General features: G+C 41.3%; 1 protein-coding gene across 2 annotated transcripts; it reads left to right on the top strand.

Annotated features, from left to right (window-relative positions):
* The first annotated feature begins 7,131 nt into the window (after window positions 1-7,131).
* On the top strand, window positions 7,132-24,302 carry cxxc5a (CXXC finger protein 5a). Of its 2 annotated transcripts, none has more exons than XM_029519677.1 (3): window positions 7,132-7,399; window positions 14,683-15,700; window positions 24,087-24,302. In XM_029519677.1, the coding sequence occupies exons 2-3, from the start codon at window positions 14,906-14,908 to the stop codon at window positions 24,126-24,128; spliced, it is 837 nt and encodes a 278-aa protein (XP_029375537.1). In that variant the 5' UTR covers window positions 7,132-7,399; window positions 14,683-14,905; the 3' UTR covers window positions 24,129-24,302. The 2 variants fall into 2 exon arrangements, with proteins under 2 accessions (XP_029375537.1, XP_029375536.1); XM_029519676.1 differs by having other exon boundaries at window positions 24,084-24,302.
* The last annotated feature ends 3,477 nt before the right edge of the window (window positions 24,303-27,779 follow it).

The following is a 27,779-nucleotide window of genomic DNA, read 5'->3' as shown; positions in this document are numbered from 1 at the left end:
TATGGCGATAACATAAAGTATCAATTAAGACACACAAACACTTTAATTTGTGGGCTTTTGATCCCTGCGTAATGCCTGTAAGGTAAGTCTCACTCTCCATTTAGCTAACCATGACAAACTGTCTTATTGACAGACCCTCATCATCAACACATGAAGGCTGTTAAGGAAAATTATATTAATGGAAGGCATCAAATTCAAAATAATGTACTGTGTCAGAAACAAGTTGCAGTTTAATGTGACCAAAAATCTAAACGCAACTTTTGAAACAAAACTCAAAATTCAAAAACAAATTATGTTGATTTTTGTTTTTTTAGAGAGGAATGATTTCACAGAGACAATGCACAATTTTAATGATGAACACCTCTAAGTAAAATACAGATGGAGGGCAGTGGAAGCCGGTGACGTTTGCACTCAGCTGTCTTAATCTCAGCAGAAATACAGATAACATATTTAAATCTATTATTCAAATTTGACTGAATAATAGCTTCTCCTTGCCCTTATTAATTTGTGTCACCTGTGTCCATTAAACACCTTTCTATCCATCTAAGCCACTGTGAGGCGTCATGTGACCCTGCTTTATCTACTTTTTTCCTAATATAAATAATTACTCCAGACTGAATGAGTAAATGCAATGGAATATTCATGCAATTATATTTATTGATTATTCCTGTTACAATTATGCTCATTTGCATCTTTGTCATAATGTGATTTATCAGTACTATCAGCAGCAGTAGTGACATCTGGTCTGAAATATGAGAATGGCCTCTTCAGTACTTGTGATGCTCATCTTTGTTATCCGTCCTGGCAATAAAAGCTTTTTCTCGCACTGCTCTTCTTTAAAACTGCGAAAAAGCTGTAACACAAAGTGTGTTTTAGTAACATGTCTTTCTTACAGCTTTTTAGCCTAGCTCTCAGTTGCTGTTTTTTGGGGCCGAGCCGTACACAAGTTGTGCAGGACAAAACATAAAAAAGAAGATTCCAAATGATTCACTTGTGGCTGACTCTATTTTAGAAATACACCAAACAAACAGATACAAACAGATTTCAAGGGCTGCACACAGTTGGGAGAAAACGCACTGTTGAACCAGAAAAAAAGATGCTAATCATCAGCACGTGTTTTCATTGATGACTGAAAATTTTTTACTTCTCAACTCTGACAAAACAGAAGTTATTGTACTCGGCCCTAAGCACCTCAGAAAAATACTATCAAATCATCTCATCAGTCTGGACGGGCTCACTTTGGCTTCCAGCTCCACTGTAAGAAACCTTGGAGTAATTTTTGACCATGACATGTCCTTTGTCCCACCTGAGAAACATTAGGAAAATATATATACAAATTATACAAATATAATTTGAAATATAATCTGATTTGATTTGATTTGATTTGATTGAACATACCCTTGGTGACCGGCAATAGAACAGCAGGAGAGCTAGTTTGGTATATATATATATTGTTATTTTGATTGAGAAGCAGAGACTCATACATGAAGGGCTAGTGCAAACAAACAAACACAATTTGAGGACAGCCATGAACCTAAAAGTGAAACTGAGTGTAATTGTTGTAGTGGAGGCAGAGTTTATGTGCCGTCTAATGGCCAGGGGGACGTATGACTCCCTGAGTGTGTTTGTGGAGCAGGACTGGGACAGCAGTCCTCCGCTGAACACAAGGTGCTGTGCAGAGGTTTGGTGTGGTGGGTGAGCCTATGTGAAGATGTACCACTAGATGGGGCCCTGACCCTGATTTTAACTGCAACATCAGCAACAGCTGGTGGCTGATGCTGCTACATGAGGGGCACTCTTTAGATTTACAGACACGATCATTTGAGAAGGCGGTGACTCTACATATTTAGTATTACAGGCTACGCAGTTGTTGATGTAATTATGTCATGCTTTTTGTCCTCACACTGTCAGTCAATACAATAGAAGCACTTGCTTCCTGACAGATGAGGCTGAGCATGTGATTAGTGGCAGGATGAGTAATAAATCTCTGAAAATGGAGCCACTGTTGCTCATCAGGCAGCAGGCCTCTCCGGCATGAAACTGTGAGGCTCGCACAAGGCATGTCCGGTTTAGAACTGTCCAAGCTGGACAGGAAAATGCAACACAAAATCCATAACACTTTAGAGACTCAGTTTAGCAGACTGTCCAATACCTGTCCTAGGTGCCTGTGGGATGTCCTTGAAGTTGCCAATATTGCTGGGCCATATAAACCAGAGAGTGATGAGAAAGAAGAAAGGGAGCTACGGTAAGGTTTGTGCTGTTGTGCTGCTTATTGTCTGTTCAGTATAGGGTCTAAATAAGCAAAAGTTCTGGTTATACACACAAGTATTGATATACAATGATTACCGCTATTGCTCTCTTTTTATTTTATTTATTTTTATTTTTGGAAGAGTTGATTGGTGTGTCAACAGAAAATGTGTGCAAGAGTACATTTCTAGAGGCAAAGACCTGTTGGTAGACCCGTTTGCAGACCCCTCCTTAAAATGCTGTTTTTGCTGGCACGCTGTCCTGGCATGACAGAAGGGAAAATGGCACGAAGACACGTCCTATTCCAACATACTGTGGCTTATCCAGCTGTATGTTCCAACACAATGAACTCACAGTTATTTACTTGCAGTCCTGTCAACACCACAAGCAATTAAATTACAAGCCAGGTTGTGTGTGATTCAATTTCATCATCAGCAAAATGTTTTGTTTTGAAAATACCGAAGAAGAATTCACAAGCATATGGACACATCAGTTTTTTTCCTTTGTATCCTAACTGCTCATTTTCCAAGCTGTTGCTCAATCATATCACATACTGATTAAGTAAATATTTTACAACCATATAAATGACACCTGTGGCCCTGCATATGCCAGGTCCTGAGACAACATTTATTTGGATACCCCCATTTATGTAATCTGGATTATGTTGTGGTTTATAGAGCCAATTTTGTTTTAACGAACAGCATTAAAATTTAAGACTGTAGTAAAACTGAAATAAGTAAATCATTTGGCAAAGTGCATTTATAATGTCGTCCAATATTATAATAGGTTTTAATTAAACATAGCATTAAACGAGAAGAGAGACATCACATCAATGTTCTAACAATATCCAGGGGCCAGGGTGTGGTCAGTTTACAGTTTAGCTGAACATGAAGGTAGTAAACTGTGGATAAAGAAATACACCTAGCGCCAACTCACCAGCTCAGTAGTCAACACATTGGACATTTCCTTAATCACTAAAATGTAAAAACCATGCACTGAGGAGTTACTGTGGCTAGATGGTGCAGATATAAAGAGTAGAGTTGTGCTTAAAAACAAGCACACTGAGATTTTAAAAACATAAGTGATTAAGATTATTTTACAACAGTTCGAACCAGTGTCATTTTGAAGGTTTTTTTTAATGTCTGAAAAAAAAAAAAAAACTTTTGGGGAAGTGTGTGTGAAAAGAAAGAGCACGTGGAACAATACACCATCAGCTAAATAGTTTTGTGGACAGATGATCCTTATTTTGCTGCCAATATATCATGTATCACACATTTGGGTCTTGGATAATGCAGGTTAATGTTGTCAATCCAATTTTATTATTTATAACGCAATTACATTATAGCTCCCCCTGGACTCAAAATTTTAAGCAACAAGACCACAAGAGAACCTTGCCATGATCCAGCCTAATGACAACAGGCGTCTTTATAGACTGTCAAGTATTAGAAATCACTGCTGATTTCCATAGACAAACGGAAACATCGAGCTAAATGTGTAAGTGGACTAATGATATTTACTGATGCTGAAAAGGGTTTGTGCTGCTGAACAATGAGAAAGAGAGACATGTAAGCTGGGAGAGAAACTGTAGAGACAAGCTGTAGGACAAGAAGGCAGCCTCTCAGAAACAATGGTGAGGTTGAAAGTGTGTTACAGCGATCAATTGGAGACTTTACAGGGCCGACAACATTCCACAGCATTGGAGAAAGCTCATGTTCGTGTCTCACCCTGCTTTCTTCATCCCTTACGTACCTCTTTCTGGGCTGTCTTGAGGGGCTTTCCTACGGTGTTGGTCATGTGTGCAGCTGGGGATGGAGGCCATGCAACGCTAATCCTCCTCCCCAGCTCAGGAAAGTACCCCGTCTCCCTGTGCAGAACGAAAACAACAAAGAGCTGAATATGGCTGCAGCCTCCGGGGTTCAGTGCACCCACCAGAACATGTCCAAGAGACACTGCTTGCTCCCTCCTACCCATCTATCCATGCATGACTCTTCCTCTCTCCCGTGCTTTCTCTTTTTGACCCTCTTTTCAACCTATGAAAGACACGTGCGATTGCAGACTTCAGTGTAATATTCCTGCCTTTCCAGACGAGTGATAGAGGACTTTAGAAGGTCAAAACAGAGGACATTTAGAATGCAACAAAAGAGACACAGAATGTGGTCACAGTGGGTTTTATATTATTCCTGCTTAAACATATGCATCTTGATTATATATTTTGAGGGTCATGGTCTAAAACCTTGATGGGAAACATACAGAAACTGTACAATTAAAAGTCAAAAGTCTCCCTAATCGGTGAAAAGAAATATGGTTCCTCTGGGCTTGAATCTTCACAAACCCAAATGTGGTTTAGGTATTTAGCATTGTCAGGGGTAACTTTCTGCAAGTGTTTACAGATCAACTTTTTCCCTCCCTGTTGTAAGACAGGCCTCTCTATAAATGCTGTAAATCCAAAACTGTTTCCTTAAATAATCTGCTAATCCAAAAAATCATCCAAAACCTAGTGCTAAATCAGTTTTGTCAATAATTAAGTCCAAGTTTTTCATTTTAATCTGATAACAGCTTTGCTGAGTGACAACAAAGATTATTGGCTGAATTTGTTAGACAAACATGTCTATCAAATTAGTCAAATTCTGGGAATCAGCACCTTAGTCAGGATTGATCCAACATCTACTGTCCATCAACTCAAATGCTTCAGTCAGAGTGGTGAATAAAATATAAGAGACCTGGGTGGCATAGTGTGTACACTGTCGTGTAACAAATTAGATCATCAGTTGAAGCAGCCTACCTTTATTACAGCTCAACGTCTGAAAAGTCATTAGTCCAGCCCTGCTTCTTTCCAGTTAGTCTGGTTCATTTATGCGACTCAGTGCCGATATGTGCCAGTGTATGAAGCATTAGGATGTTTATGTGTGTCTCAAGTTAAAGATGTTTAGTTTGAGAGTGCCTGTAGTTTAACACCAGTGTCATAGCACAATGTTATCCATACTGTTATTCACGACTCCTCATCCATCCACACTTATAAGGGACTGTGATCCCACCTTAGTTTAACCCTGTCAGTCAGTGAAGTCTTTTTTTTTTTTTTGACATTTTATGCAACACAAACATTTTGTCTGATGCGCTGAGGAAGAATAAATTGTGAGCAACATAGCATTACGTCTGAAATGTATTTTGCTGTGAAAGTGGTTCCATGCTGCGTGGATGTAATCTCCATATTCTTGTGTTTGGGACACAACATGAAAGGATAATTTTTATTCAACTCTTCATTTGGAAGTGCACTGTTACACCAAGTTCATACCCTGAATTGTGTCACTTATTTAGATGAGCTATCTGTTATGAAACTGAGCGGAGCAAAAACAGAGAGACAAGAGAGACAGTGAATGCACAGGCGGTATGGGATGATTTATTTATCTTTTTGGAAAAACAACTTTTCTGCAATATGTTTTGTGTTGCTGGTCTTTTGTGCACTCATGTTACCTATTGTTGTTGCTGCATAATTCCTCATCTTTGAGGTGAAGACGCCACACAGCCATGCAGGCTTTACAATCTGAGGAGGATTTCATTTGAATGTTAAACAATAACTCTGTCACCAGGGAGAAATACTTCATAATGAGACACTCATCATCGTAATAAATGACACTCACTTTTTTATATACTCACTAACAGAGTGAAAGGCAGAAAACATAGTTACGAACACTTTACTTGATATTGTAAGATAAATTTAGTGCCTTTGCTCCAAAATAATGAAAATCACAATGTATAATTTTTGAATAACACCATTAATATAGACAGTCTTGGTTCTTTAGAGGGACACAAAATATTCCAACCAGATTTCAGCTTGAGAAATGTCTGCTTGCTGAGATAAACTTTGTAAGTTCATGTCACAAATAAAAAGAAAACAAAGAAAGTGAAATAGCTATGTGTAGCATTCAGACTTAACATTTGATATTATAAGCTGTTACTTTAAAAAGTTTTTACGCTTGACAGGACAGAAAATAACTTTTTTTTGGCACAAATTACGCAATTACGCATTTGGTAGCTTTTTGACATTAGTATTTACTAAGTAAGTGTCATGTTTATGAGAGCCAGAGCATATTTGTTTGCAGGGAGGTTGTTTGGCAACTGGCAGAGTTAGCAAAGCACCCCCCCCCCCTCTCTCTCTCTCTCTCCCTCTCTCTCTCTCTTTCAGCTGCCGCGATATTTTCCAGCTCCAGAGCTTCAACCGCACAGCTCGATCGATTCGCATTGATTGTCCCTGACGAGCTGCTCCACTTTCTAGCCAATGTCAGCCAGTCTGCGATCGGGAAGGAGAGAAATGAAGGAAAATCTCTGCCGCCCTGGCGGTGTCATTTCCACACACTTGGGTTGGCCGCCTGCCAGCAGACTGGGCAGCTGAAAGAGGTGGAGTGGACTCACGGACTGATGGAGAGGAGGAGAGGAGGGAGGGATCTCAGTCCTGTCAGCTTGGCATTCTGGGTAACCTCTGATCTCCCCTATCTATCTACAAAGGAGGCACTTCATTTAAACAAATCAACCCCATCCGTGTTTAAAATATTACCGTTTCAAAAATATTTTTTCTTTTATATATCAGTTATATTTTTTATATATTTTTAATTCAGAGAAAAGAAAAAGACGCCGTCTCCGTCGCCAGCCAGCACGACAGAGACAGATGAGAATGAAAGACAGACGACAGTCAGTCTCCTCTCGGGCCATGATTTTATTTTGAAACAGCCCCCCCCCCCGAATCAAACCCGAGGCTCGTCTCAGTTTGTTGTGGCCTCAGACGGAGCGCGCAGAAAAAAATCCAGTTCGGTTTTTCCGCGAAGCTCCAAAAATCTATGAAATGTGTTTGCATGTTCCTCTCTGCAAGCGGGGATGTAGAGGTGGGATTGCAAGGACCGAGAAAGCTGGGGGAACCCACGCGTTCAGCCTCTGAGAAAGTACGCTTTTCCACAATAACTGACGGCGAATTTTTTTTTTCTTTTCACATTTGTCATTAAAAGGCAGACACTCTGTAGGATTGTGTTCCCGGAGAATAAGCTTTTTCCCCCTGCCCTTTCTTTTTTTTTCTTTTTTTTTTGTCACCATTCTGCACGGCAGACTGAGAGACGGACCGCTCGGACTGTGGAAGCCCTCCCCTTCACTCCGATCTGCTTTGGTAGGTGCGAATAAAATGGGCCCGTGTTTGCAAATATGCAGATACATGGAAGAGGAGGGAGGAGGGGTTGGATGTGTGTGTGTATGTGCGTGTGTGTGTGTGTGAGTGTGTGTGTCTGGGGGGGGTCATACTTTGTTGAAGTCTGCTGAAAGTTGGCATGTCATCTTCTTATAGGATCAAGTTATAGCAGGGTGAACAGGGGCTCCTGTTATATCTGCAGACCAGAGGCTGTGCTGGTACCGCAGACAGGCTACCGTGCTCATAGATCACTGAGTCCAGACAAAAGCCCGATATTTTAACCAGCTTAAAATAAAATACATCGAAAAATAATAGTAATAAAAAACCAAAACAAACAAAAGCTGTGCCATGGTGCTCCGGCACTGCGCTGAGATGGAATAAAAAATGTATGTAATGTAATGTAATGTAATGTAAAATGTATTTTACAAGCTGTTCTCAGTTTTTGAAGAACAACCCTCGTTTCTCTTTATTCAGCGCTGACAGAGATCGGCTCGGTCCTGAGCAGACAGCCCGGTGCTTTTTTTTATTGGGAATCAGCTGTTAGTAATGCGCACTAAACTTGACGCTGCCAGTTAATGAAAGAAAAGATCAGCGCGCATTAGACTCGGATCGTGCCTGCATTGGACAACAGACTCTCTCCGGTCGTCGCCCCGCAGCCTTTAATTGAAACTTTTGCCTAATCCGCTGTCAGCCCCAAATCTCATATATGGACAGCAGTTTTCCTGAGACGAAGTTTGCCACGAAGAATTTAGCATATTTTATATATATATAGATACAAAATTCACGTTGGTCTTATTTCTTATCTCTGCTTCCTGTTTTTTCTCCGAGCATCATAAGAAAGTTAAAAGGTAGCTTTCACAGAGGTACCCAAAGATTTACCCCCCCACACGTTCCCCACCCGCCTCATGCCATCCACCGGTATCTGCTCCATATGTTGGCCGATCATTTGGAGTCACAGTTTGCTGTTTTCCTCCTCCAACTTTTTCCCTACATCGTCTAATTAGGGAGAAAAAGACGCAGCGGGTTGCGGACAGCGGATGGAGCCTGGAGTCTAATTATTATCACCACGCTTTTTAACTTCCGCTGCGTTTGTGCACGTGCGTGTGTGTGCGTGTGTGTGTGTGTGTGTGTGTGTGTGTGTGTGTGTGTGTGTGTGTGTGTGTGTGTGTGTGTGTGTGTGTGTGCGTGTGTGTGCGCCTGACTGTAGACAGGAGGTGGGAGGAACAGCCACTGTGCTGCTCACCGCGGCGGAGCGGCGGCTCCGCAGACAGCGTCTGCAGACTGAGGACGCCGCATTTGCGTCGCCCTCAACTCCCGCACGGAGTCTTTTCCCGCGTCGGTAGAGGTGTAGTCAGCTGTTGGCGGAGCTGGCGGAGGACGTTGCACTGTGTGTCGCTCAGCTTTTCTGAAGAGGTGACTGTGGTCACCTGCGCACGCACTGACGTCAGGAAAGGAAACTTATTGGGCTGAAGAGTCCTGATTCACATTCAGGCTGATTACTTCATGCTTACTGAGAGTTTTGACTCCTTTAAGTTTAATTGGCTAACAAGAGATCCAGTCACACTTGATCCATGAGTTTGTCTATTGAATTGAATATCAATTAATATCTTGAGTTTATCCTTCAGGGGTTGAACTGAACTCATAAATGCCTCCAGCGGGTAATATGAGGCAGTCCATATGTGTAGAATACTTAAGCAGCCCCAAAAGAGAAAGATCTCAGATTCCTGGTAGCTTTTGTTTGTTTTTCTGTACAGATTTTTGTTCTGAAAGAGATTAGCCCAGAACAACACACACACACATATAGCATAACAATCTATAACTGATTTTATATCTATATGCCCACACACTGACCCTAAATGCTTTCTTCCACTTTCATCCTTCAGTCAGTGGTCACGTTATTGTCGAGTGACATGCATCCCTCTTGTGAATCCTCTCATGATGGCTGGTGTAAATCAGGGCACACGAGGAGCGATATCATTTGAAAAGATGTGTATTCAAGGTTAACTGTGAAAGCGTTTGACAATTAGGAGCCGGGAGCCGCGTGTGAGTGTCAAATGAGCTGTTCGTGCTCATACAAGTGTCATAGTGCTGATAATATTCGCCCAGCAGTGCTGTTGCTGTCAGGAGGTAGGCTAATCGTCATGTTTAGTGCTGTGAACCTACAATTTGTTAAAGGCAAGCCTCCTTCACAGGTGATTTAGTGATTTAAAGTTGTTGTAAATGTCCCAAATAAAACGAAAATCTCTGTTTTGTTGTTACAGCCTGTGCCAGATTTTGTCAGAGACTCTTATTCTGAACCTCTGACACATTTATCTGTGGATTTGGTTGGCTTTACAATGCTTTCATACTTCATACTTTTTCCATCTAGAGGTCAGGTATACACGATATATACATCATATATATACATCAGGCGTTTCATTGTTTTTGAAAGAAGCTTAATATCCCAGACTATGTCTTGGCCAAGACCGGTAACTTCCTGGACTGTCTAACCCAGTTGCCTGGCAGCTGGTCCTGGACAAATAGTACAGCACTTGACCCCGGTTAATGAATTGTTGTTTTTTTTTGTTCATACTAAACAAACAGGATCAAACATGTTAATTGGGGAGCTTGCAAGGGGCTGGTAGGTGGATCTTGTTACTTTTGGACAGAGCCATGCTTGCTGTTTCCCTGACTCCAGTCTCTGTGTTAAGCTAAGCTCTTGCCTGTAGCTTCATATTTCGCGTGCAGACACAACAGTAGCATCATTATTCCCACCCAGCCCTTGGCAAGAAAGCAAATCAACACATTTCCCAATATTTTGAAATTTCCCTTTGAGTGTCAGCTCATTGATACCGGGCTGAGTTTCAGTTCGTATCACGACAGAGAAATATCCAGACACCACATTACATACTCTAACGACAATGTGCCACTGTTTGTGTGGGGCTGTTTGAAAGAAATTTGGTATAGGCTGTGTTCTCACTGACACTGCGGCCACAGTGTACTGAAACCAAAGTCAGTATACAATAGCAGATAGCATTCAAGCTGACATCAGCTGATTCACCAAAACATGTCCAGTTGATGGAAGACTATATGTGTCTTTCTTCAATTAATACAGTCATCACATTTCTTCATAAGCAATGTGGAATATTTTATCAGACTGGCCACTAACCTGACAGCTGTAGTAAAAAAGAACAAAAACAGATTCAGTTTTGTCTATAATGATGATCATCCTTTAAAGGAACAGCTTTAAAAAAAAAATCATCAACAGTTTTTCTGCATTTTCAGCCACCAATTATTGTTCTCACAGGCCACACCCATATTGTGCAATCAGCTGAGCTTATTGGCTGATCTGAGAAAGACTTCATGCACCTAGTTGTTGGGCCGTATTGATCATTGGGACCATCAATATCTTGATCCTTGTCTTTGTTTGCTAAGCCTTTACAGCACGTCTATTGCAGATACATAAAGAAATACAGAAATATCTATACTTATTTATTTTGTCACAGTTTGAGGTGCAAGAAGTGTCAAATATGTTGATGGCTATATGATGGCTAATTATAGAGCACTTATCCAGTCAATTCAGAGAAGCCAGAGATGAATGTGAACTCCAGCATTAAAGCTATAATATGTAGATCTTAAACATTAAAATGACTAAAAACAGCTAGAACTGTGCTATATACCTCCTGAGCTGTTCAAACCGTCAGAATTGTGTGATTTTAATCAGAAACAGTTCATTTGATTTAGTGGCCTGTTGATAGCGTTTTGTTTTGGTTTTAAACTACATATTCAGCTTTGTACTTTTAGCTATTGAATGTCTTGTCTTAAATTATTGGACAAAAAGGCAAAACAAATGCTGGGCAGCTCAGATCCCAACCCATCCAACACTGTGTGTTCATGGAACAGGGAAGATGAATCACAGATTTTTACCACAGAACTGCTTTATTTGTGTTTCTACTGGTTTCAAACCGTTTGTCTGCGGTTATGGAGAGTATACACCTCGGATAATTTGGCTGTGGGTAAAAGCCTCCTGAATGTCTGAAATTATAGATAAGCAATTAAAAGAAAGGTGAAATAACACATTATGTGTATAGAGAGTAAATATTCTTAAAAGCAGACACAACATTAACTATGCTGTGTACCAGTTGTGATTTATGAGACAGTTCACATAAGGACACATGCTTCTTGTGTAAATTTGGGAGGTGAAAGATGCTGGAAGAGGGAAAGTGTGTGACTGATTGCTCCATTGGATGGATAGCAGATGCTGTGGAAAGGGAGTATGGAGCGGGCAGACCACGGCAACAACTGTGCTGTGGTGCACCGATTTTTGGCTACAGCGCAACCTGTAAACATGTAAAGCACAAGTCTGGTGACGTGTGGTTGTTAGTCTCTAGAGTTTTCAATAACATTCTTTTTCTCTGCCAGGCAGAAAAATATTGTAACACTAAACCAGTTAATATCACTATTCTTCAAATGTATCTGTTTATTTTTCCTAAACATAGTATAGGTTTCCATCACTGTAGTGTACTAATAACAGAGTGTTGAAAAGCCCCTTAATTACTGAAGCATTATTGCTCAAATCATTCTTATCAGTTATAATGCGGAAAATAACACTGGCCATCAAGGAAAATCACAGTAATTTGTCACATTATTTCTATTTTATTGAAGCAAAAAAAATGTGTGTGTCACTGCATCATCATCATCATCACCATCCATACAGCAGCTGGGATTGATAATCCATGAGACGCATCGTGTCACATTCATACTGTCAATAGTGAACACAGCCGTTGAAATACATGTCAGCTTCATTTGAAAGACCTGCTTCTTTTTTAAAATCCTGTGATGTCATCAGTTGCTGGCTAATGGGACAATGATGTCCATGCTGAATTATTACATTATAGCCGATCAGTGATATTTTTGAAAGTGTTCATGAGCTGTGCCAACTTTGTCGCTTTGTAGCTGACTTGAGAGGCCATTTATTCTAGCTATTGATAATGTGCCAATTCATTAATTATGTGGAATGCTCAAGTCTTTTAGCACATTTACTGTATTTAGATCATTGATGAAGCAGTTGGATCAGAGCAGGATATTCTCCCAAGCCACAATTAATCAGGAAATAGTGCTGTTGTACAAGTTCCTACTCAGATTTACTTTTACAAATGCACAGCTGCCATAGAGTTCAATTATAGGCTCACTGTAAAAGCCCCTTTAACAGCATTAAAGTATTCATAACTGAACACTAAATACATAAGTCTTCAGATCCCATAGTCCATAAAACCACACAAATTCCCTCGTATCCCTCCGATGATTTACAGTGCTGTTCTGCATCCAGCCACAACTGAGCCGAGATGCAGCTAGTGTTGAGATGCTTTTGGGAAACTGGACCCTGGTCAGTGCTATAGTGGGAGAAACTGAAACTATGGGGCTGAGGGGCTGCGGAGCTGGCTCTGGTTCACTGGCGCCACATCCCCCTGAGCTGGTGAGAATGTGGGGGCTGTGCTCTTGCCTTTGAAGCTTTACCTCCCACTAATTCTGGCCTTCCAATTTCCACACACTGCACAGATACCCCCCCACCCCCCCATCCTCTTCCCCTCCCTTTCCCTTTGTTTCCCTTATAAGGACTGGCCCGGCCATTTCCTCAGCTTTTCTGTGGGAGGTGGTATGCTTGTTTGTGAACATGGACAGGTCAGGAGAATAGCAGCATAGTTTTTTTTTTGTTTTTTTTTTTCTCACAGATGAGCAGTCACAGGAATTTTACGCTAAAAGCTGAAGCATGCATGCATCTCTGTTTAGTGAGGAGTCTGCCACTACCAGCCCAGTGAAGCCTTTCTTGTAAGCTTGTCCCCTCATTTAATCTAACATGTCACCTAAATAAATTGTGCCAGAGGTTCGGTCTTAAAAACTATTTGGGTTTTAAAATAATTAATTGTCCCAGCAAAGTCACAGCAATCAAAAGTTAATCATAGAAAATAAACTTTCTTGGTTCTGTTCCGAAGTCAAATATTGTCACACTTCATATTGAAATGTTGGACACTTGGCTCAGTGACCATGCACTGATAGTCGGTAATGCTGTATATATTACATGATTACACTGTTCATAGAAATAGAAAAGCCTTAATTTGAGCTTTCTAAAGGTCATCTAAAGATGATTTAAATATAAGATGTAGATGTAATATGACACGGATACAGCAGATCAGTTCATCAACAGAAGTTTATATGGGCATTATTTCAACACAGGCAAAAATGATGATGTGGAAGTGTGTCCAGTATCGTTGAATACCACACCGCATGTGTAAGGCGCTTACTGCAATGACAAAAACTGTTGTGTATCAAATGCTGACATAACTACGCTTGTTTTGATGCGTGAATATCTTCACTTTTATTAGTTTTTATTAGTATAGTGCCATTATGCAACAGAAATTATCTCAATCTAGTCTTTTAGTTGAGAATGAAAAAATAAATAAAATGAAATCAATATCATTGTTTTTAGTTACATTCTGGTATATCTTTTTTATTCATGGAGTTTCCAAAGCAATTTCTGTCCTCAATGCAACTTTGGTATTTCTTTTTCAGTTTTTGTTTTAGTCTTTTTCTCTTCTGAAGAATCAGAGAAACACCAGGGGACCAGGTGTTGATTCACCAGTCAGGAGTCTGTGAAATTTGATTTGTAGATTGATGGCTTTAAAAAAACAAACAAGCAAACAAACAAACAAACAAAAAAAAAACATAAGGGGGACAAAACAGGGAGGCAATTAAAGCTTCTGGTTCCCTAAGGCTGAATTTTAATTTATTATCAGCATATCTTCATCAGTGTTTTTTGGGCTATAAATGAAAACACTGGGCAACACCTGTTAAAGAATTAAATTTAGAAATTCATTTCGACATTCGACATTGAGGATTAAAAACTGAACCATACTGAAATTTAATTTTCATTTCAGTATTTAATTCAACTGTTTTTAATCTTTACAAAAGATGATGACACCTCTGTGTTCAGTTCAGTTATCCGTTACAATGTGAGAGCAATAGCAAATATCTGGTGAACAAAGTGAGAAAACGTAACAGATAAAAAACCTTCGGTAGAGACCAAAAGCAACTAAAACCAAGTCAGATAGATTGATATACGCATGCTACTGTTTCTGATGGATGTGGAAATGAGAAAACAGTCTGTGAATGAGTTCAAGTAGTTTAGCCACAGACCAACAGAAATGGGAGATATTTTTACTTGTCATTGATTTGGTAAAATTATCACCCATGAGAAATTGATATACGTCTCTTCTCTCTCTGTGAAGTTTCCAGACGGCCCATGGAAGAACGTGGATGAGGGCTGAGCAGTAGTGGGGCAGAAGGCTCCGGGGCCTGTCTGTTGTCGGCTGGTTGGTTGGTCCATTAAGGTGAGGCATCACTCTCACCGGGGCACAGTGCGGACCGAGGAAAGGTCTTTGCTCCCCCTCCTCGCTCACCCCTGCCCCCTTTCCACCCTCATCCCCGACCCAGGCACGTACGCTCTGGACCATGTCTACCGGGCTGTCGGAGGGGGGCCGGACAGAGGACCTGGAGCGGAGCAGCTGCAAACAGGACTCTCCCGTCACAGAGCGCAGGAACCGCAGTGGCATCATCAGTGAGCCCCTCAGTAAGAGCCTTAAAAACTCTCGTACGCTCTCCCAGTATACGGCAGTCTCCTCTGCTACCACCAATGGACACACGGACAATAGCGAGAGTAAGAGCCACTCGGCCAAGCCTCAGCCACCCCCACAGCCCCAGCCCACTGTCTCCGCACTGACAGCAGCCAAGTTGGACCGAACCCTAGAACAGGTTCTGGAGGGACAGAATGGCCTGCTGCACTTTGCCCAGGCAGCGGCACTGTTAAAGCGGGCCGGTATGGAGCACATGCTCCTGCCTGGGGGCATGGGAGTGGGAGTTGGCGGTGGAGATGGAAGCTCGGGGGCTAGCGACTTGGAGGGTACGTCTGTCACGGACGCCGTAGGTGGTCCTGTTGACTTCCCATATGGAGTAGGGGGTGGCTTCCCCTTCAACCCGGGGCTTTTCATCATGACGCCGGCTGGAGTGTTTCTGGCAGACAGTGCACTACACATGGCCAGCCTGGCCGAGTACCCAGCGCAGAGTGAGCTGGCCTCTGCTATCAACTCCGGTAAAAAGAAACGAAAACGTTGCGGCATGTGTCCACCTTGCCGACGGCGGATTAACTGCGAGCAATGCAGCAGCTGCCGGAATCGCAAAACAGGCCACCAGATCTGCAAGTTTCGCAAATGTGAGGAACTAAAGAAGAAGCCCTCTGCTGCTCTGGAGGTAAGAAGGTGGTGTTTGCACAGTGACTTTGCTTTGTGAGCCATTGTTCAGGGTTCTTGAAGAAATGAAGAAAAAAAGAAAAAAACTTGAACCAAAGAGTTACTACAAAGCTTCAATGCATTCAAATCTAATGATGTTAGGCTGCATTAACATGTACGAAAAACCTAACACATTAGCTTTTGGCTTGTTAACATCATATTTTATATTAGGAGTTGATCCATACTGAGGAACTGAGGAATTTAAAATTACATAAGAGATTGGCAAAGCTGAGAGGACAAAGGCTTTTTGGTTCATATCTGAATATAATTGCCCTTTAAAGGAAACAGTGTAGGGGGGCTTTTTGGTGGTGTGGTAACTCACCAGGAGGGAGATAACAGTTGGTGAGGAGTATGGTGGATATGTGTAGGGTGAGCATGCACCATAGGATCTCTTTAATCTGTCCATCAGAACCACACCATTATCCTGCTCACCACTTTCAAACTGATGACTAATTGTTTGGTGGGTTGTGATTTTTCCGAAAACGGTTACAAAAGGTTTCTTTTTATTTATGTTTTTATTTGTTTGGTCACATGCCCATCTTCCCTATGCTGAACTGTGCATATGCTGATTGCACAGAAATGTTAAATAAATGTTGGGATGCACAGTGGCAGTAATTGAGAATATGTGTACAGTATGTTCGTGCGTGAGTGTACATGCGTGGTTATGTTTGTGTATGTTTGTGCATGTAACAAGGCCCATCTGGCCACAAAGCTGTCATCTGGAGCACCAGGTGTCAGCACGGCACATGGCCCCCCCACCCCCCTATCTTTTGCTGCCTTTTGCTGTCCTTCTCTCCGGTGACACTCCTGCTTGTCTATATGGCCCCAAACTCCCTGTCTGTTACCTCCTTCACACTCAGTGGCCTAACTAACCCTGACTGTGGTGACAGAACAACCAATCATGAAATCAATTTCAGCAGATGTTCCATCTCAAAGGAAATAAACTTTTGAGATCAATTGATAATAGCATCACTTTGGCATTACATAACAAATTGATAGATATGCAACACAGTGTGGACGTGAACCAGGAGAGAGTTCTCTGGTCCAACTCAAACTGGAGCTGTGCTTCAAACCCCGAACAGTTTTACCCCTTTCTCTTTCTGATGGCGATTGAGGGTGACAGCTTGGACTCTTGTTTATAGGCTGAAAGGTTGTGTGTTGAGGATGGCCATCCACAATGAAATGCTCCTCGAAGGGACAGATTTATTATTGGAGAGTGTTCAGTTTAAAACATGGCAAACTTTCCGGAAGCTTTAAATTGTATTTAGGTTGGATAACGCAGTAAAGTGTAGCTCATGTCTGCTTTTTACAAAGTAGTTATGTAGCTACAGTAACTGAATATATATTACCTCAAGGTTGTCTTTGAGCAGAAACCATCAATGCTTTGATCAAGAAATCAGTGAAACTGTTAGTAAACTATCAAAATGGATGGCAATTATTATCATATTATAATCAGCTCATAAAAATAAAAAGTGTGAATTTACAAGATTACCTGCTCATATGATATTTGCCTCTGTAAGGTGATGGACATTTCTTGACTATTTTTTATGTTTCATAAAAGCAAACAACAATTAATTTGAAAAAATGATTTTGTAGATTAATCAATAATGAAAATAATAGAGTGCTACATAGAGAGAAACAGATTGATGACACTTCAAAACACTGGGTAGCATTTGGAAAGGAGGGGGAAACAATCAAAAGTGTAAATGAGTTGCAGTGCAGTAGACGTCTGGGATGGTCCTTTAACAGTGTGGCATTCAGAAATGAACGTCAGCCGTTGCAGAAAAAATAAACTTTCTGTGTGTAGATGATCAGATCGGTGTGCCTGAATATCAGCATGTTGGTTTCCAGTGTTGTGTTGTTCAGCTGCAAATTGACGCAAGGCTTCATTTGTCTCTGTTGATGATTCACCGAAATGTTGAGATATGTCAGCTTGCAACGTAGGTGGTACGCCGCAATGTCTGTAACAAAGAGGAATTTAATTTTAATTTATGATTTGCGACTGATGTTGGCATAGCCAGTTAGCCTAATACCAGACGTTCACACCATCCATGCCAAACCCAAGGGGGCTTGAATATTCATGAATGTTGATATAGGTCATCATGTTGCTTCTAACGTCACAGTCTGCTGATGAAAGAAACTCCAGGGTACCATAAACCTGCCAAGCCTCCGAGTACCAAGTATAATAGCGGTCTGATTATTGACTTTAGTAATTGTATGGGCTGTAATTACCTTGCACACAGTTTTTACTCCTGACATTTGAGAAGCTCTACTAGTCACTAATTTATTTAATGTGTCTGTCAAGCAATTTCCTCTTTTTCAGCACAGAAATGAGAAGGCAGAAAAATATAAATGAGAGGGCAAATCTCTGCTTAGAACAAATTTTTGCATTTACAGCTTAGTTTAACAATATTAGGGTAATGAGTATTTTTAGAGGAAATATTTGTGTTTTATAAGGTTGCCGCTGTAGTATGGGCTCCACTTCTCAACAACTTCATTCCTCATGTCTGCATAACATCAGTGTCACTGTCATGAGTAAACTAGAGGGAAAACATTGACTTAAATGCTGCCTGAACTAGTTATTCAGTCATTGACATGAACACATTTAGGCATTTTTCACCAAGCAGAAAAGTCGATTGTCACTGTGAAATCAGTCCATGCATTGAGTGGTAATGAACATTAATAAATCAGGAGTCAAGGTCTCCTGAATCCCAAAATCACAGGTGTATTGTAAACATTCACTAGATTGAATGTGACATTATGCAGAGAATGACGCAGCTTCAGAGGTCTGACAGTTTATGCATGCCATAGATGTACTAAATGTCATGAGATAAAAATGAGAAAGTCAAGAAACATTCAAACCCTAACTCCTTCACATGAAGAACCGAACCTTAACCTCAGTCCTCTCTTGACCTGATGTCAAATCTTTGTGACAAAGCCCTCATAATATTCCTCTGATGTCACCTCAGAAACGAAATGCTCTTACTCCTGCTCTTTCCGGTGTACTTTCAGCATCTCTGACAAGAAACAGAGTGGATTTGGACATTATAAAGTTTGGATGACTTGAAGCAACTAATCATGCAACTGACAAATTCTTCCAGAGAATCAGTGAGCTTTAACTCAAAACAAGACCAATGTTCACAGTCAACCAGGAATCCATCAAAGAGGTCTGCAACCTGTTACTTCTTTGCTGCAAACTGATTTGCTACAGTAGCATGGCATTAGCCCGTATTTCTCCCTGTACAGGGCCGTACAGCAGTACAATATTTTCAATTTTGCCTGTTGTTTTTATTTGTCCTCATGCACTCATACATTTCCTATTAGCCCCCTAGTATTTGTCTCAAACCACTTTGTTATTACTTCCACAGCCCTTGTTCAGGTGCAGATGGCAGGTGATTAGATCAGTGGATTCAGCCTGGGCCGCACCGTCAGCGAGCGTGATGTCATCAGTACAAGCTTAAATGTCAGAGGATGAGATTCATGGAGGATTTGCTGTGTCAGGAGAGAAAGTGGAGAGTGGAGAGTCAGCAGTAAATCCTAAATGTCAATATTGAGAAGATGATGTAAGCTTATCAATTACAGAATATAGTTTTAATGGCTTTTAAACAAGGGTTTCTGCAGAGAGATTTCTGATTCCCATCAACGCCTTTAATGCATATTCAGGGTGACTTAGGAAGCACTTGAACCAAAAGACAAGATTCTCCTGACTTTCTGAGACCACATGAAGTGCAGTGAGCCTCAGCTGTAGCTCAAACAGCCTCAGAGTGTCACATTCCCCTTCAATCAAAGACGGGGCGGCACATCCCCATCTGCTGTGGCTGTTGCACTCAGTGTGCAGCCTCTAAAGGGGGATGACGTCTTATTTAACATGTGTCTTGCGGTCAGTTTGTCAGATGGTTGTGACTGCTCTCTGGCACGTCTGTGTGTGTGCGCACATGTGAGCAAAAAAAAAAAAAGACTGAGAGAAATATCTTGGCTTTGCTTTTTACTGCGTTTGCATCACAGGGTTACGCTTGTGTGTTTGTAGAAGCCTGTGAGCGTATACTGGTTGGTACACAAGTGCAGTCCAGCAGCAGTGTGCTTATTTTAAGGGTGTTGACGGTTTCCATTGAAAGCTCATGGCAGCTCAAAGAAGAGCGTAAAATTGGCAAGTGAGGGGGAGTTAGCATGCTGAGGCCTTTGCCACCTCATAGCTCACTGGCTGAAGATGTCTGGATTTATTCTGGGAATGCTACATTTGAGAGAAATAAGTGGGAAGGCAATTCTTTTCTGCTCTGTGTCTGAATACCCTCCAGTGGTGTCAGTCTCAGAAATTCTGTTCAACACAGAGCGACAGAAGGAGAGTCAGGATTAGGAAGTTGTAGTGTACCTTGTTTTTACTTGTATGTCACTACGTTACATTCAGGTTATACTTTGCATTTGGGCGGGCAAGATTTGGAAATATTGACACACCGGCACAGAATTTTTATCTTTGTCTACTTGTTGAATTTTACATTTTGCATTGAAATTCACCTACCGCCTCAAAGACTGCTTATTTGTCACCAGAAGCAGTTAACACCTGAACATACCTGGCACCACTTTGTCAGGATCATAACTCTAATATGGGAGTATTTCCTCTTTGCTGCCTCCCAGACACCGTACACCAGACAATCAGGACAGAGCAGGCTCATGCAAACTGACAGGCATGCAGACTGACATTGAGACACATGGATGTGTGGGCAAGTTGCTGGGCAGACAGAGGGACAAGTTGGAGTGGACAGAGGAGGCTAAGCAAGACAAAGAGAAAAAAGCAGAAAGGCAGCCACTGTGTCATGCTGATGCCTGGATTAAACAAAGAGCATTTTACACCAAGGAAGACAAAACAAATTCAAGCTGCGGTCAGACAAGAAGTCATAGGTTTTAGTCATTTGGAGGTCAAAAGGACAGTGTTCCAGTGAGGACATTTCAACATGTGAATTAAATACTGACAAAACTCAGTAAACTAAAGTGTGAGATTTTAATTTTGCACCAAATCTTGAGTCCAACTTGATGAGTACTGATGGTTTTTTGAGAACCAGTTTTTGCATTTATCATCAATTTAACCGTTATCATCTCTGGCATATTTATACCCACATACCGCGAACAAGTCAGTTAATCTCTCTTTCTATATATTTGTTACATTAACATTATTTTTGTTTGTTTTTTTTGCATTTCATAGCTTGGCATGATAAAATGTTTGATCAGCGGACAGTGAAAATAATCCGCAAATAAAGATAAAGGTAAAGAGAGGTGACATTTATAATGAAGTAATAGGGAAAGAATGGCTCTAACTGATAGAGCAGAGTGAGTGAGTGAGTGAGTGACTGGTCCTTGGCACAAAGACTCCAGCGAGAGAAAATGCATTTAAAATCCGCCATGACTGACACAAGAAGAGAGAATAGACTTGGGAAAAAATGCTTCACCTTTTCAACCAGACAAAAAGTGAGTGTTTATGCCAACTAGAGGCCACTGGTGTTTTGATTCTGTTATCTTAAAGGGGTTCTTTTCTACTTCTTTGAACAGAAGAAGTGTTACAGCCCACATACAATATGTGGATGTAGAGATGCTTTGCCTTCATTGTGTCAGTTAGCCTATTTTTTTTTTTTTTCTTGTGGTGTCCGTGAGGAAATCCTCACAACTGTAGATGATGAAAATGAAAATAGTAACCAGTCTTTGCATTGGTGCCATGGGGCCAAAACTGAGTTCACAATGGCTTAAGCTACCTAACATCCACTGTACCCTGATAGACCATTATTAATGATGGTGGATTCAACTTAAGGCTGTTTCAGTTTTTGGGACGTCCAAACTGCTCGCTCTATCCTAAGACAAATGTGCTTTCCTTGTTTGAAAAAACATCTGTCGATTATAGTGATTGGCCACTTCACACCCACACATCCAATCTGTTTGAACGTGTGCAATCAGTGTTGGTGAAGGAAGGGCTTTTTTATTTCTGAGTGGCTGCCATTTTTTCATTGATTGCACATGTTTGATAATGAGAAAAAAAAAGAAAAGAAGCAGCATTTACAGTTCGGAGTGTTGATTTTCTTCCCACACATTACATCATGGCCAGTCCAGCCTTCACCAGATTTTTGACATCTGTGGCAGCGCCAGATGTTGCTGCCCTCTGACTGTCTTCTGAACAGCTGAGTGCGGCTGCTGAAAGGTCATCACAGAGACGGATGAGGGGGATAGTTATTCTTAACGCACAGACCATAAAATAATTTGGCAATATGCTGCTGTTAACCTCCAGGTTCACGCTTCATACTGATAATCATTTCAGCCAAAAAATGAATTTCCTAAACATGAGCAACAGCCTGTGTATTCCCATGAAAGCTCCAGAAAGATCATGAGGGAGGGGGAGGGAGGGAGCCAGCAAACTTCATTTGCAGGCTCTCTGAGAAACTGATGGGAGCCGGCACAGGAAACATGTAGGAAAAGAACAGCACCGTGTTATTCAGTGTCTCTGCTGTCAGATTATTCCTGATTGAGTCAATTTAACAAATAAAGCACAGTGTGGGCTATATTTGGCTGAGATCACCAGAGTAATTACCTTGTTTGAAGTCTTTTTAACCGAACAAAATGTTTCATTTTTGTCAGCAGGAGTTAACTTTCAAAATCAAAGTAAATGAAGCCTGGGGAGCACGAACCCTGCTGTCACTCAGTTTCATGTCCAGATTTGAACAATAGCATTCAAAAGAACACTGTACTGCTGATTCAAGGGTAGAGGAATGGTTTATGAGAGCCTGAAAAGTAATTAGGGCTGGTATTGTTTTTGAACAAACTTCTCTGGACTAATGGGCCATTTGCCTCTGAGTTGCCTTTGTTGAAAAACTCCTAATTTCACTGCAGCTGTGTAAGAGAGCTGCACAACAAGATGCAAAACTCTCAACCTGATTATGTTCAGGTTGCAAATGAATTTGGCTAGTTTTAATCATTTCATCTGTTCAGTGGGTATAGAAGTATGACATATGCACGGCATCTTCTCTTTTCAATAGGGTATTGTGTGTACTTGCTTTTTCTCTCACAGTATTTGCGATTTCTCGTTGACCCTTGTGTTGTCAGGTACTGATGGAAAAGTGAATCTGCATCCATCGTGTTTGAGAATTTTAGTATAACAGTCTCACTGTTTGGTGTGATTTCGGGGGTGTATCGTGAGTGTCGGTTAATGTGCCACTGTGTGTGGAGGTGTGTGACTGTACTTGAATACATATTGGTTTGGTGTGAGAGTGTGTGTGGGTGCATAAATGTTTGCCGAGCTCCTCCTGCCTCGCTCCAGGCAGAGCCGGCGAACGGAAGAATCCGTGCTGCAGAATGGAGATGCAGAGGACGCCAGCCGTGCAGCTCCGTGCAGCTCCAGGGACCCAAGTAGCTCTCTATCTCCTGACTGGCAGGCCGGCTGCTGAGCCCTGCAGCTGCATGTATGTGTGCCACTCCTGCTCAGTGCAATCAGACACACAGATAACCACAGCGACTGAGTGGTGGGGGGGCGGAAAACGGCATCATCAGTGATGATGGTGTGGGAGAGCAACGCTGTGGTGGTGGTTAAATAATAAATGTGCCATATCGGGTTTTGTGTGAAGCCAGGACTAAAACCTGTTCCTGTGGTGGCGCGGGGGGGAGAGGGTGGCAGCTGATGGACCAGACAATGTAGGATGTGGAGATTTCACACATATGACTCATCCAGGGATATAGATAGGAGTTGAGATAGAGCTGAATTGATTTGCTGTTTCATCAATTTGTTGATTAACATTAATCATTCAAGTCTATTATCTGCCAAACATTCATTGGATCTGCCATTGCTTGTTGTACAACAATGCAAAGTGAATACCTTTCTGACAGTTTTTATTATTATTAGAGCAATGTTACTATTAGTGTGTGTGTATACAGTTTTGTCTCGTGTGTATAAATGGGTGTGTGTGTGGAACGTGTTCTTTTTAATGTCGTTGGGAGAGTGTGCACAATTTCACTATGTCCATGCATATAGCCACAATAAAGGCCTCTTATCTTACATTGTTGGACAATTAGAGGCAATTTAAGATGATTCCTCTTATGCTTCTGATAACTTATCGGTCTCTTTTTTATATTATAAAATACATCATAAATTATTAATCCACAAAGAAGTCATCGATGAATTAAAAATGACAATGATTAGTTTTACCAGCTCCAAACGATTGAACGTATTGCAGACTATCTAGATTTTGCTATTATATTTTTGAACACTTTACAAGAATGTGATGGTTTTCACTAACAACTCCAACTTCCTGTCCTCCCCCTCCTCCTCCCTTCCTTCATCCCCCCCATCCCTCCCTGTCTTCTGTTTCTCCAAGAAGGTGATGCTTCCTACAGGAGCAGCGTTCCGGTGGTTCCAGTAGGACTCCTTCTCCACCCCCTACCCAAAGCTCTGCCATCAAGTGCAATGCCAACTCCTGGATTGTCTCCGGAACAGACACTGGCTAATAAACAAACAAGCGACAAATAAAATTATAGGAAAAAAAAAAAACAATGAAAAAAAAAAAACTAAAACAAAAAACAAAACAAAAACAAAGCTGAAAAAAAAAAAATCAATCGGGTAATGGATGCACCTACTTATTCCTTGAACCAAAAATGAAGCGTAAAGAAAAGCATCTATGGCAACTTTCATTCCCTTTTCTATGTTTCCATTTTGGTACCTTTTGTCCTTTTTCCAGCAGGTTTTTTTTTCTGTTGCTTAAACATGGAACTGTTCATTGCCAGAAACAGAAATGATGGACTGAGTGTGGACAATCAACTAATTTCTGTGTTTGGTGTTAATGTTGTTCATGTGTGGAAAGATACAGTACTTGTGTAGAGAATGTAAATTTACAGCTATATTTTAAAAGTAGTGGCTAATGGCAAACATTATTGTAATTCTTCACCTTTATGTTACTTAAACCCTTGTCTGTTTCATTCATGGAGTTCATGATTCATTTTTTGAGCAGTTTTCAGACAGATCAGCGGCCAAGAAAATGTCTCAAAATTGCGACGCTGTTGATTTCAGACCGAAATGAGACCGAAAAAAAAGAAAAAGAAAAGTCACGCTGCTGGGTAGATCTCCAGAGACTCACTACATGGGGTTGAAGACGCTGTTTGCCAGAGCCGTCACTACTGTAATCTCCTCAATCAGCCCTCCTCTGCATTTCCAAACTTTTCCTTTTGTGAAACTGGCAGCCTTACGTTACTGTGGCCCTACTGAGCATGTGCCAATACTGCTCAGGGCAATAGCACTAAAGAGACAGCACTTGCTCTGAGTCAACCCTACTGAACGCACTGAGACAAGACTACATTTTTTTTTTTTATTTGTTTGTTTATTTGTTATATTTTGTCATGATTTTGTTATGTTGCTGGATAGCTACAGCTTTTAAAAATAACCAATCTTTGTATTCGTTTAGAAAATTGGACTGGTTTTGTGAATAAAAAGGAATGCATGTATTCGTGTCAAAATTTACAGTTCTGATGTTTGTCTACTTGTCTATTTGCATGTTTTTTGTTTTGTTTTGTTTTGTTTTTTTAAACAGCTGGTTTGGCAAAAAGAATTATCGAGTATAAATTTTCCATAAATTGGTGAAACTGTTTCCTTTTCTTTCATAATTGGATGCAACAAAAGAAGAAGCGATCTTGACAGAAGAACTCCTTAAAAGTTAATCGAGCGGTAGTGTGGATCACCATGATGTCCTGGGTTTGACTGAGATATTTCTCTCACTGCCTATGTAACAACTTCCTATATAGTAGAATGACTGATGGAGCCTTGCTTTGCTAAAATGTAACCAAAATTATTTAAAAGATGTCTGGATAAGAACAATTTTGATTGCAGTGTTTCTTCGAAATGCATGACAACTCCTGAAAATCCTTCTAAATGTCATTTTTTTTTTCTCAGTGATTTTTACTCCTCTCCAAGATCTTTGTGACATTCACTCTACTCCATGACATTTACAGCCAGAAAACACAAGCAGAAAATCGTTCCCAGTCATGGATTACTGATGGGACGTTTTGTCGTCAGAGCTATAAAGCTTATCATAAAGAACCCTGCTTAATCTGTGTGTTTTTAGAGCTGAGCGTGTTATGCATAGAGTGAGGAGAAGGAAAATGAAGTTTGGATAAAGAGTTGGATAAGTGGAAGGAGTGCTGATTTAAAAACCTTCCCAAAAACGTGGTCAGTCTCACATAGCTCTTAATGTAATTACTGGTTCTAATGCCTCAGGTCTGTGACACTAGACTGAATTTCCATTTCCTGCGAAGTGATGATTTTCTGTGATTTTTTTTTCTCCAGCTCCACAGTCACTCTTTCATATCCAGGTGGGGAAGGAGATGCAGATTTCTGCTGCAGCCGTAGTTCTGAGTGTTTTTAATTAGTGGATATCCACAGTGGAAGGCCCAGTATGGTGGGCTTGTGTACGAGCTTGTGATCAGCTTGGCGAGTGGAGGGTTGGAGAGTGTAGCTATATTCTCAGCTTCCCCCCCGGTGACAGTGCTGGGCTAGTGCCATCGCCATGGCGATTGGGGGAGTGAGTGAGTGTGTGTGTGTCTGTCTGGGGGGGGGGGGCGGCTGAGGCCTTTCATTATTAATGTGCACCGCGGCGTCCTTACCTCCTCTGAGCCCGCACAGCTCACTGCCTGACCTGCCATCCAAGGGAGAGGGAGTGGGGAGGGGGGACTGAGGAGGCAGAGATAAAGAAAGAGAAGTGAGCCAGAGAGAAAGAAAGAGACAGCATGACTAGTATATAGTGTGGAGGCACGGCTCTGTAAAAGTAGAAATTCATTCATGGACCTCTATTTTACATTTACGGCTGAAAGAAGAAGAAAAAAAATGACGTGTCAGATTAAGATTTTCGGCTTGATGCAGAGGTTTTGGGTGTGGCTGAAGGTGAGTGTGGTTCCTGCCCGCTGGGTTGTTGTGTAGCAGCCCAGGAGAGGAGGAGGTCAGGTGGTAGCGGCGGCTGCAGTTGTCTCTGTTCAGAGGGGTGTACGGCTTGGTGAGCAGGCCTGTCACACTGGGAAAATCCTGGAATCTTATCACCGCCTCACAGACACTGAGCCGCACTGATCTACTCACCCTCGTTGCCAGCAGACATGCCCTTCCCCCATCCAAATGCCCCTGCACAGGCTGGCCCCTTGCAACACAGTTGCCACCTTCTTCAAACGGGGGAAATAGAGGCAACTGATGCAGCCCACTTTGTTGTGTGTGTGTGTAAAATGTGACTAACAGGAAGAAAAACAAGTGAGTGTACAGGCCAGAGTGCAGAGGAGTCAGCAGCTGTGACCCCAGTTTGACTGGCTGACCACGTCAGAGAGAGGAGCATATTGTAGTTCATGGGAATATTCAAGAGACATTTTCCCCTCAGCTAATGTTACCAAACAAATTGCTATAGGAGTTAATATACACTTACCTCTCTGTGTAATGCACACCGTGTGGGACAACATTATCCCCCATCCATATGAACAGACTCTGATCAGCTTCGATTTAGTGTTAGTGTTCATAAATACCAGCGATCTGGTTACATCTATTTCTGTGAAATCTAGAAAAATAGCTGAAAAAGTTTGTCTCATCAGGACCAACGTCATATTCCCGTCTCGCCACACGTTCCTCCAAGACGTTACAACAGCAAACAAAAAGGCCTTTTATGATGCCACAGTGTCTTCATCTAACATGTTTTTGGACTACATTTGTAAAATGTATTCTGTGTTGTCCATTACAGGAGAAACATTGACTCTGCCTCTGGCCAATTTGTACTCTTTCCTGTTTGGTCAATTCAGAATTACAAAAATTCTTACAACAGAGTGAATATTCTTGGAATATAGTGTCATTACTCTGAAAGGAGATACAGGTGATATAACAGGCTGAAGTACTGAACCAGAGGAATCAGTGTAGCTGAGAACCCTTTTGATTATTGATTATTTTGAATTCGCGGCTTCTCTATTCAGCTTAAAAACATGTAGAAGAACTGTGATGACACAGATGAAGCCAAGTTTGAATTTTACCAGCATTTTGCTTCATGGACAACAGTAAC

This window comes from Echeneis naucrates, chromosome 14 (genome assembly GCF_900963305.1).
Source record: "Echeneis naucrates chromosome 14, fEcheNa1.1, whole genome shotgun sequence".
In the NCBI taxonomy this organism is placed as follows: domain Eukaryota; kingdom Metazoa; phylum Chordata; class Actinopteri; order Carangiformes; family Echeneidae; genus Echeneis; species Echeneis naucrates.
Note: the sequence above shows the minus strand (reverse complement) of the source record. Positions and strands in the feature narration are given on the sequence as shown.